The 12,546-nt window shown below is 33.6% G+C and overlaps 1 protein-coding gene across 2 annotated transcripts in view; it reads left to right on the top strand.

The window, feature by feature from the left end:
- The first annotated feature begins 54 nt into the window (after positions 1-54).
- Positions 55-12,546, top strand: part of spir (spire type actin nucleation factor) — a 38,942-nt gene continuing 26,450 nt past the window's right edge. Inside the window, exon 1 of one of the 2 annotated variants that reach the window (XM_089847562.1) lies at positions 55-481. In XM_089847562.1, the coding sequence (XP_089703688.1) occupies positions 199-481 (283 nt within the window). In that variant the 5' untranslated portion in view covers positions 55-198. Of the gene's footprint in view, positions 482-975; positions 1,226-12,546 lie in introns of those variants that run through there. The other variant, XM_089847563.1, reaches the window with a different exon arrangement.

The following is a 12,546-nucleotide window of genomic DNA, read 5'->3' as shown; positions in this document are numbered from 1 at the left end:
ACGTAGCAGACGATAATCTTCCGTTCCAAACCAATAGGGATGAGGGTGTAAAAGCCAATCATCGGCCGTTATTTCTCTCTGGCGCTGCCGCAGAGTTGCGTTGAGGAGCGCGCTGTAGTTTTCAGTTGCCGTCGGATTTTTGCCGGGTAGGGTTAGTGCGGGTTTTTCGCGGAGTATCGCGTATAGCCAGTTGTGACCATGGCTGACCGAGGGGTGTCGGACACCCATAAAGTGATAGTTTCGCGATGCGAATTGGATTCGAAAGGATGCGTCAGTTTAAAGTGCATTTTAGAAGCCTTCAATACGCCCTTAAGCGAAGAACAAGCTTGGGCTGTGTGCTACGAAACGGTCAAACGCCTTCACAGTGAGCTCGAGACGGTGGACACTGGTCAACCGGTCTACGAAATCGATGACATTTCACACGTCCAAATACACAAGGATGGGATGGTGCACCCTTCCACCGTACGGGACTCTCAAATTGGTAAGCTTTAAAATCTTAAGTGTCGGGTCATACGCCTCATAGGTCATCCCGGAGCTATCTCGGAGGCTCCGGTCATCCTTTTGACCGCTGAAACCTATAGCCCTAAATCAAGTCTGGGCCTATATTACTGTTGTAGAAAGATTGTGTAAACACAATTTGAGTAAATACATGAGTAATATGATACTCATAGTTAAATGTCAGTGCGTGCTTGTGGGTAGGGCGCTTCCTTCTTTAACACATTATCAGGTTTAAAGTTGAAAACAAAGCTACATATTTCAATCGATTTGTTGTTCCTATCTTGCCGATTGGAAACGCACTCGGAAGTTCCTTATGCGAGTGCGTTATAAGATAAAACATGATAACAAGACTTTCATAGTCACGCTGCGAACTTTGACCTCTTCAGAGATTCCATATTCAATCTCTAGTGACTGAACTTTGACGGCTGCTAGATTTCTCTAGTTTTTATTTTAATAGCGGCGTAGTAAAATTCCGGAAGAGGTTATAGAACCGTTGCTTTTTTGAAAGTCTCCCATAGGGTATAAAATAAAGCGGTTTTTCAAACTCTTTCAAGTACCTATTGGCCGTCAAATACCGACCAGTTTCGGTCTTCTTAGCTTCCCCCCCTCCATCCACCGTGGATGATATTTATTACTCCATGTTACCAGAGGCCCAAAGCGCTGTTTTTTTACCGAAATCTTCTCGTCCTAAAGTTAATTGAAGTCGAAATTGGACCCTCTAGAACAGGTTAGTCTCGTCAAGGGCAAGGTTACAAGTTCCCCTTCCCTCCAACCACCCCCTGTAGACCCAAGTGAATTTTTTAAAGCACTGTTTTCCCGAATATTTGTGGTACATTTGACTGAAAATATTTTAAAATTATATTTAACATATTACCAATGTAGAGCAATCGCGTGGGGTAGTACTTTACTCTATGTAGGCCAAAAATAGGCCTCAATTATGAAACAACGGGGATTTTAATATCAAGAAATATAATTTTTACATTTACTTTAATATTTGGTTTAAAATTATATATTAGAAATCGTCATTAATTAGGTAGAGAAGTAATTGGATAGCTTTCGGTCTCTGTAGGCTAAAAATAGGTTACGTAAGACTGCGTGTATTTAAATATGAAATTCATAATTTTCTCAATTGGTCTAAAATTATATTTGAAAGCGTAATTAATTAATTAGGTAGGTATATAGTATTTTTGTTCTTTGTAAGCGGACCCGCACTAAAATCTCAAACTCTCATTTTTTATTACATTTACTTTTGTTCCTTGGTCCAATTAGACGCGAGGGTTTTACAATTTTGCAATTAAAGTCGAGACAGCTGTTTATTTTAATTCTAGAGGTCTGAAATTATAATTTATCGCCCCTCCGTTAATGGTCACCAATTTAAAAGAAAAAAAAATCTAAACTAGAAATTCGAGGCGGTCTTTTTCCCATCCATTTCCGTATAGAACTCGAAAACAAATTAATTTTGACTGGAAACGTTTGACCGCTCATTTATATCAGGAAATGGCCACAACTACTCTGTTTTGAACGCATGCGTAATGTGCGGGCAATATTACATTGCATTACGTTAACCTTTGACCTCGAGGGGCTAGATACTCCTTTTAAACAATAAATAATACATGATTTTTAAATAGAAAAGACTTATTTAATAAGTAAGGCTTAGCGTTTTTGACTTTTAGCTGTGACACGTGACGTTACGTAACAACCTAGGGATCAATTTACGTTACGTCATAAGGCGCGTAACTCAATCAATAGGCCAAAGTCATTACTATACACCATGGGGAAGGTTCATTGGCCCTGTTAGATTCGATTTTCCACCAGTTGTTTTTGGCCAGAGGCTAATACCAAAGAATATATCCATTAAATATAGAATTTGGTCATTATGTTTATATGGCCCCACGGTACACGTTTCTGTAGACTCGAAGAAAAACACCAGTTAAAATTTCTCCATTTAATTTTTTCTATATTATTTAGATATAACGTCGTAAATGTACGATATGCTGTTTTCGAGTTATGATTTGAGTGTTTTAGGGATGACCCCTACATTTTCAACTCAAAATTGATTTCCCAAAGAATATCCCCCTAATTTATGCATGCAGACTTATCAGAAACACCCTGTATAATAAATAAATAAAGCATTTAATTTTTTAAATTTGTTTAAACTTATAATTAAAATTAAAATTATAATATAAATAGTATTATAGGACCAGTTTTTTTTTAATTCAATATTAACGTGGCTCGAATATTTTTTGGGGAAAAATATGAATTTTTTTGTAAAGAAAAGTTGATGGCCTACAATGATCTTGAAATTGAGGAATTTTGAGAGATGAGCGGTCACTAATCGATAATTACTGAGGGAGAGATATAATTAATAACCAGAGAGATATCCCATTCCATTCCAGGAAGCTTTATCTCAACGGAATTTTAAATACGAACGATAATATTTAAAGGAAGACAAATAAACGTGGCTAGATTTAATTTCCCATTCGTATTTTCACGCTATGTTAAACGCAATTAAAGAAATTATGGACTGAAAAATCACGTGCGGTTATATATAGTTTTTAGGCTAGGAGTATTGATACCATTTACACCAGGAGGTCAGGCTATTTGGCGGACAAAGTTCAGTAGTAAGTAGCCTGACCTATACTGGAGGTTCGGATTAGCAGACTTCACTAAACCAAGACTAATTAAATGCTAATTATTTTGTAATAAGATTGTTAATTTATTTATTTTTTAATATTTTTCCTTTTATATTTTGCAAATGGTCGTTCTTTAAGGTATAATCAAAAAGCGATAACTAGTTTACTAGGGAGAACGTAAAAGATGCCTAAGTATTCGCGCGCCATAGTCCCAGTCCCCCTTTCAAAATACAAGGGGGAACGTAAAAGGAGGCCGGGCTATTTCGCCTCTCTTGTAATTTTCGTCATTCGACTCGCGCTGACGTGAGTTTTCAAGAACCAATGAGATGCTGGTTGTAATTTAGAGGCTGGCATTAACTCCGGACAGGCTACTTTTGGACTGTTGATAAAGCTGGAAATGTGGCGAATTTATACCTTCTCCCTAGTAAACTAGATATCGCTTCTTGGTATAATGTTATGTTACCTGAACTTTTCCACTATACCCTTTCCAAGGTTGGTTTCAGGTAAAACCGTAAAAACGAATAAATTATATATTATATTTATAGCTGACAGTTTCTTGGCGCCATTAAGTTAATTAAAGATGTAAATAAATCAGTATTAATTTCCTTTTAAAATGAAACGCATTTGTATTTTATGTTAACAGACGATCTTGAAAATGTTTAGGGGGCATTTATAAAATTCCTTTACACGATATTAATAGTTTTAGCCCTTTCATCGTCGTCGCATTTTTCGTTTTATATTCTCAGCCCAAATTTTACCCAAAGTGACTGGCGGCGATAATTAGATTCTAATCAGAGATATACCTTCATTAATTTTCATTAACTTCATTTTTATCCTATGATTAAATGAATCCTTTCAATGAATATTAAGTAGTTTCCCATGATGACGTAATAGCGCGTGTTTGTAGTATTTTTATATATAGGACAAATGTAGATAGCACGTGGTGTTAAAAAATTTAATTTTGCGAAGTCAAAAATTAGTTATTTGATCTTTTTAAGACGAACTTATATTCATCTCCTTTTTACCCAAGCTCTTATTGATGTTGCACCACATAATTAGTATAGTTGGATTACTGAAATTTTAGGCTATCACATCCTAAAGATATTATTTCTGTTTTTAATGTTAAAGTTTTGGATGTTAAATTGCTCTAGTTTGTTACCCGCACGCTCTGGTTTTTTAATGGATTCTAAATTGAAAATTCGTGTCCATCTTGATCGCGTGAAAATTTTGCCCTGTGTGATTTTTGTACAGTTTGTAGGTAACGAACATAAGCTTGTTTTGCGGCCATTGAAAGAGTTACCTTAGCTGCGCGTTGTTATATCAACGGGCGATTGTTTGTTGGTACCTAGTCTGGTTTAAGGTCAATCACGAAATTAACATTAAAAAAAACACCAGAACCAACTACATGCACCGACGGAAATGGTACAGTACCGTTCACCCAAGATCTCTTTCTGCTCTATTCTCGGATAATATATAACCAAGAAGTGATATCTAGTTTACTAGGGAGAAGGTATAAATTCTCCATATTGATATTCTAGCTTTATCTCCAGTCCAAACGTATAGTAGGTTATCCCCTTGGTCAAGGAAATCCCTAAAGGTCAGGGATTTTTTAAATGAAAGATGAACCTAGCTGTGGCAATCCTGTTAAATCACCCCTCACTACGTCATTTGTAATTGTAAAAACCTGGGTAACAAAATTAGTTCACTTGAGAAATTGTTTCTATCAAAATTTGCCTGTCAACTTGAATTTCCCTTATCTTATATTGCTTTAGTTCGGTACTGTAATAGTATCTATACGTTTAGGACTTGGGGCTAAAATTTAAAATGGTTTTTGAGGTCACTGAAAGAAAAGGAATTTCGAAGGTCAGAGGTTAAAGACGAGGCTGTCTGGGTGTGTTCTTTCAATCTCGAGAAAAAAGCGGGTCGATTTAAAAAGCGAGCTCTACATTTCGTGGGAATTATTATTTTATATCCAAGAAGTACCTACTGATTAAGCCAAATTTTATGAAAGCGCGCGAGATTTTTTCCCGCCAAATTGGTAAGATTCAACATTTTCGCGCCAAAAATCACGTTTTTTCTGCCAATTTCTCAGACTCTATTATAGTATTATAATTCAAGCCAAGTATAGGTACAATTTTAAAATTAATTTTGAGTCGTGATAAGCTTTAATTATTACTCAAATTAAATTAAAATATTTTAGTTAAAAACGTGATATTTTTATCCAAATTTTCTTAATAAATTCGTCATATATTTTTTCTTATTTATTTAAATTATTTTCCTTGCAAAAAATCACGCAAATTTAGAATTTCCACGCGAGTTTCTCGTTAATCATTTTGTCAAATCGTGCTTCATTTCTGATCGTCCAAACAATGTTATAAAATCTTCTCCGTTATCACGAATCGACCCCATACCAAAACCAGAAGGTCAAGTTCGGGGTCGAAACAATATTAAAGATCCAGTCTCTATTTTACCTCCGACCTTTGAAAAGTTTGAATAAAGTATTCAAACGTCATACCCTACCCTTCCCTTCTATCTTTTAGTCCAGTGTCATCCTGCCGCTGGGTGCGGACAGTATAGAGTGGGAAAAGGGGTGAAAATATCCCCATTAAACGTCATGCCTCCGCTTAAGCAATCAGATTCATTCCCCCTCAAACCTTCCACTCTGTAAAGTTTGCCACCATTTTTGTTGGTAAGGGGAGGAGCCATATTAAACAAAACCCCTCTGGCCTCTCTCAATTCCCTCATACAAGAGAGTGGCCAGAGGGGGATACACAGTTTACACCCCTCTCTACCGCCTCTAGTCTATTGTTTAGTTCAGACTGAGACAGTGAGACTAGCACTTTAAGAATTTAGTTCTTCGTAATCGCTCGTCTTGTATCTGGTTTTATTTAAGAGAGAAACTTTTATCTCTAAGTAAACAAGGTTACGAATGGATTAACCTTTTTTTCCTCAAGAATAACCCGTTGGTTCTCCCTCTCTCTCTCTCTCGCGCGCGCTAAGTCATTCAGTTAAGAGTTCATTGTAAATCTAATAGGACGAGCAAGGGTGTTGTGCTGGGCCAAATTGGAGAGCAAAGACGGTGGTGATTCATTGTTGGAAGAAGCATCTCACCACCAGCACCTGTTATAGTCACGATTTGGTTTTGTTTGTTCTCGTTCCTAACGCTCAATCATCCATTTTCAGCATTTTTCACGCTGTTTCTTTTTTTCTTCAAAAAGAAAATAAACCTCTTTAAGCGTTTAACGTTTCGGTAACTATTATTTATTGTAATTAGGTTTTCCCCCGTTTAAGTAATGGGCTGGTTGTAAGTGAAACTAATTGGCAGCGTTACAACAGTATACCTGGAATTCTTTTAAGAAATTTTCAGGGTTCGTATGTGAGCTATGTAACCTGGAAAACCTGGGTCAGGGATTTGGGAAAAGGTGGAAATGTCATTGGTTTCGTTTTGTATGTCAAACAGGGTTGCCACAAGGGTCAAAAAAGATCAGGGAAAAGTTTGGGAATCTTTTATTAAAGATCTGCTAAAATGTTTGAGGTTCATCCGTCCAGTTGGGTGACGTTTTAAATGCCGTATTTTAAACGCGAGATCACGTTTGACCATACACCAAAATGGCGTATAAATAACTAAATGTTTATAGGCCTGAACAATTCAATATGAAAATTTTTTCTAACCCCTAAATTTTAAAATTGGTCAGGGAAAATAATTTTAGATCAGGAAATCTCTGAAAACGGGGAATTCCAAAAAAAAAAATTGTCTGTTTGAACCCTTATAGGATATTTTGATAACTTCAATCTGTAGTTTAATAATCTACCTCTAATGAAGTGGGTAATTAGATTAACAACTATCAAAGGGTCTGTTATGGCAAAATTGTGGCTAATAACTTCTTCACTAAATTAACTTTCGATGAAATCTATGAAATATAAAAAAATCAAATACTCCGTATTGGTGTTTGGTGTAAAAAAAGCTATAGTGAATTATCATGTTTCAGAATTCAAAGAGTAAATCTAATGAAGGTACCTTACAATACGCTCAAATACTATACGGTAATTGGATGGAAACACGGTCGATTAAGATCATTTTGCGAGGGAAAGAAAGAAAACAATAGAGAAACGTGATCTAACGAGAAAGTTTACAATCGGACACGCTCATATTTTAACAATGAATTCGAATTCTATATAAGTTAGAGACGGGGCATGGGGAGGACCTTGAGCCACAAATTAACACCTGCGCCTTTTTAGAACAAAAATATACGAATATGTACCCTTATTAAAACAAAGAACAACCAAAAGATCTTAACTGGACATCAGACATTTTGATTTTATTTGAAAAATAATATGTAGTTTTCACTTAAGAGGTTTTAGGTGTTTTGTAAGTGTACTCGGTGTTCATCAGTAATCAGATTGGTGTCGGAGAGAAATTAAGAAAGGTTATAAGTTCAGGGGTCTTTAATTATACAGGGTTGCCAGAGGGGTCAGGGAAAAATCTTGAAAAGTCAGGGAATTTTCTGAATTTTAACTTAGTCAATGGATTTCCACCTGGAAATATCAGGGAAATCAGGTTGTATCAACACTGCTGGTTCTAAAATTAGAACTAGCATGCAGTTCACTATTTTTGATTAACTTGGCCAACTCACAGAAGTTCTGATAACATTGCACAAATAATGACTCGAGAGACACACCCTGAGGAATTCAAATTTCAGTCGCCCTGAAAAATTTAAAAATAAAACAAATTTCACCAACTTTTTCTTTGAAAACTTTTCAATTCGATTTTTATTAATTTATAATTTATTGAAAATCAAAATAATGATGAAAAATATAGGGTTATCTTCCGTAAAATGCAGCGAACCGTGGAATCTCTTAAATTGAATCATTTCCAGTTTTTTATTTCAACATCACTTCGCGACATTTTCCTAAATAAAAAAATATAAATAAATTTCAAATATTTTCAATATATATGAACTTTTTTATTGAGACATTTGAAGAAATCCTGTATTTTATTATTTGGAGTCAAAAATTTAGACTTTTGAAGTTTCCTTATTGGATTATCGGTGCGGATAAGCGACCTTCGCAACCTTAGAAAGACTAGAAAAATCGTTGTTTGTACATATATATATATAGGCTGGCCTAATTTTAAGCCAAAATATTCGTAAATCAAAAGAAGTTATGTATTATGGTTTCTGCTCCAAATATGAATTAAATGAAGAGAGGATAAAATGAGTCATTTTAATCCCTTAGTACAGGGTGTTTCTGATTATGTTGTCTTTGGGAAATAACTCTGTGTTTAACTTCACCTTTAAAAGACCTTGAAAACATCCAGGAAAAATTAGAATAGAAAATTGGAACCAAATAAAAACTTTCCAATAAAATAAATAAATAAATAAATATTAAATTGTTTAAAAATTCTGAGGCAATAATGTAAAAGGGGGAAGTTAACGATTTCTTAATACGTTTATTCCAGCTTCCTTAGCTTTGTTTCAATTTCGATGGACAGACAGAAAATGTCTCGCGACCATTGAATTTTGTTCATCCCTAGACTGAGGGGATGAACACTAACGAAACTGACCCCATTTTATTCTTTAAAGGCATATAAATATTAGGGTATAGTATCCTTCCCCTCGGAAGAATGTCGCGCGCGCGCGCGAGACATAATAAAAGTGTATGACGTCATTTTCTTAATGATGATGGAATAGGTCCCGGTTTCTTCTATATATCTTTCTTCCGGTTGGTCGATCACCCAATGAGAAAAGAACACCATTATTATATAATATCCTACGTAGAGATCGCTGACCTTATAGGGGTAAAAAAAAAAAAATTTGAAAAGAAATAAATTGTATGATGGCCATCTTAATTCGTAACATACGAAAAAGGCCAGCTGATGGTCAAAAGCGATTAAAAATATCGTGAGAAAATCCTTAACTGAAATCCCTACCTTAATCTGACCCTTGAATCAGGTGTATACAAATATCAAAATATTGAATAGGGAAAATTATTTATTTTCTAAAAGGCTTAGGCTTAACACGATTTAATTTACACAAATAAGAGTCACGTGACTTAGTCCTGGAATTTGATATTCTTTGTAGACAGACTAGATTGATTATTTAGTTTCATTTGTAATTACTCAATAGGTACTTGGCAATCCGGGCTTAACTCCGCCCCCAACGCCTTGAAGCCCCTCCTCCTAGTATGTATTTTAGCACAAGTGGAAGGTAAACCTGACGTTGCATGACGTAGTTCTGCCAAGTCCCTATTACGTCACAATGCGTTACTTCTGGTTAAATTCATAATAGATTTTTTTTAAATTTTCGACCATTTGGAAATATTTATCGGTGATTAACTTAATTAATTCGTTGCCTTTTACTAATTATAAACTCAGCATGACAGATCTGCATTTTACTGTTTTTGTAAATAATTTTTTGTGTCAGTCATCGGTATGGCGATACAAACAAAATATTTGTTTATTTGGTCTGTCTCATTTTGTTTTATTAACTTTAGAATGTTTATCGTTTAATTTTTCCTCGGAATTTACCATTTTATTTTGTCCCCAAAAGATAAAAGCATCAAGTCTGTTGGTGCTTACACCCTTAAAAAAAAATAAAAATCAAAACTTTCCCCATCTCGTGTGACGATTGAGTGAGTGAGGCTTACGAAGGGAGACTTTAATGTTAAAACGAAATCAGTTCACTTTTTAAAATCCCCCAATCTCAATTAACCCCGATTTTTCTTCGCGCACCTTTTTAGCCATTTCGTGGGAAGAAAAATAGAAAATGTAGAAGACCCTAACCTAACATGAATTGCTATTATTTACCCAAAGAATGTTCAAATTCAATTCGGAGTTATTCTTCGGGACTAGTAAAATTTTGGAAAACTTTTTGTTTAAGCCTAACACGTTTTTCATAATGATAATTTGAATTTTCACACATAAAACTATATTTTATTTATTTATTTTATTTTATTTATTTTATGTTATTTATTTATTTTATTTTATTTATTTTATTTTATTTATTTTATTATTTTATTTTATTTATTTTATGTTATTTATTTTATGTTATTTATTTATGTTATTTATTTATTTTATTTTATTTATTTATTTTATTTTATTTATTTATTTTATTTTATTTATTTATTTTATTTATTTATTTATTTTATTTTATTTTATTCTTTTTATTTTATTTTATTATATTTATTAATTTTATTTATTTTATTTACTTACCTACTTATTTTATTTATTTTATTTATTTATTTTATTTATTTATTTATTTATTTTATTTATTTATTTATTTATTTTATTTATTTATTTATTTATTTTATTTATTTATTTTATTTATTTATTTATTTATTTTAGCTATTTATTTATTTATTTACTTATTTTATTTTATTTATTTGAACTGAGGGATAGGGTTTGCATTTGTACGGTTGCAAAACGCTTTCAAAGTGTCTAGTGCAAACCTGGCTTTAAGGGAGTAAGTAGATAGATTTAAATTTGTGAGGTGCAAATCGTTTTATGAAAGGTTCCATTGAATATTCATGGGTAAATGAAATACATTAGCAATTGTAAATTGTACCACCAATCCCATGGACCTGACTCGTCTGTATTCTTGAGAACGACGCCAGACTAACTAGGGCATTTATCGATCTCTCTTAGCCAGCGAAGGATCTTTTTGCCTTGCTTTGTTACAACGCCCGAGTGACCCCTCCCCCATATCGACCCTCTCACTCTCTCAGACTATCAACATCAAAGTATAGCAACCGCTTTTTGTACTGCGTGGTCTAGCGCAACGACATTGCCAAATCTTTCTATTTTAATCAAAAATTTCGAAAGCGTTTTTCTGAAATAACTAATATCCTTATTTGTTACTGGACTGGAAACGAGATAACTAATAAGGTTTTTGTAATAAACCCGTGCGATCGTGTCGGTATGAGGAGAAAATAACTTAATTTTCCAGGCCCTAACTTGGTCTGAGATTTAAAAAGACAGAGTCCAAACGTCCATCAAAATGTTAAACAATTATAGCCATTTGATTTCTTTTAAATGAAAACTTGGTGAATTAAAGAAATTTAGGGACCGCGGACCCCAACTTGAACCGTATTATATTCCCTCTAATGTAGTTATATAATAATTTAGCAATGTTTTAAGATCTAAGTAGATTTAATAAACTAGCAAAGGAATATAATTTTAGATGACCCGAAATTAAAATTTATTGGTCCAATTTCACATTGAGATTAGTTTTTTTTTATTCTTTAGTTATTTTTGCAAACAACTTTTCTCATGATGAAAAAATATCGATCAAGTTCAAGGGAACACGCCTCTATCAAGGAACCAGTACTTTCCCATCCTTGAAATGGGCTCGTTCCCCCATATAAACAGGGCTAAACTATGAACATTTAAGAATGAATCTTAGTTTTAAAAAATAGAATTCGAGGGAGGTCTTCTTCTAAAAGAAAGATGATTATCTCTAAACAAAATCATCTTTTTTGATCGATTAAAACATCCGCGTTAGAAATGGAAGTACATCATTTTAAAGTCTACTCGCTGCCTACAGTTTGACCTCTTGACCTTTGCCGACAATGATCTTAAGTATTTATTATTTATTATTAAATTGGTCATTAGGTTTGAAACCAAATTTTATAAAGTCGTGACTGTGTCTTGGAAAACAATGGTAGATATATTTATTATTATTTAAGGTCCGGATATTTACGTCATATAAATGTCATTAGATCTTAGACGTTATCTAAGATTTTTCAATGACATTCTAATTATATATTGTAGCTGTAGATTGTTTTAAACAGTCACGAATTGATTTTGAATCTAAATTCGTATGTAATATTAGCAAAACTTTTGATATTAGAGAGTTTAAGAAATTAACCGAGCTTCAAAGAGACTGGCCTCTTTTTTGAGACTTAGATCTGTCTAATTTTTGGCACGAGAAAAATGGTTCCACGTGCGTTTTTTTTTTTTTAAATTTTCATTTTAAAATTAGGCTTAAAAGGGTAAAACGGGTTAGAATTTGTTTCTTTTTAATCGAAATAGCGTATAAATTAATGAATATATCAATTAGAACTATGTTTCTATCTGCAATATTGAACATGATACCAGCAATTTGACATCTATGAGGACCGTTTTTGTCAGTTTCTTAACTATTCTATTCCATTGACACAAATTTGAACAACTACCTCCCAGTGTAGATCTTGATTAGACATTTAAAAACAAGGAAATTAACAACGATAAGAAACGTTTTAATTGTCTTAATTAAAATTATAATGGATTAAACTGCTTGTCATTCTATCATTGTTGCCCTTAGAGGAGAAGGATTTGTAGATCATTCAGTCTTGAGTCAGTACTTGACTTGTAACTTGGCTTACAAAATGAACCCGACAAGAATGACTACATCAGAATTAAAACCGAGAAATCTAATAA

The sequence above is a fragment of the Phalangium opilio genome, unplaced genomic scaffold (assembly GCF_054372755.1).
Source record: "Phalangium opilio isolate 3A_F unplaced genomic scaffold, DU_Popi_V2 ptg000082l_1, whole genome shotgun sequence".
In the NCBI taxonomy this organism is placed as follows: Eukaryota; Metazoa; Arthropoda; class Arachnida; order Opiliones; family Phalangiidae; genus Phalangium; species Phalangium opilio.
The sequence above is the reverse complement of the archived record's forward strand: the minus strand, read 5'-3'. Positions and strand labels throughout refer to the sequence as shown.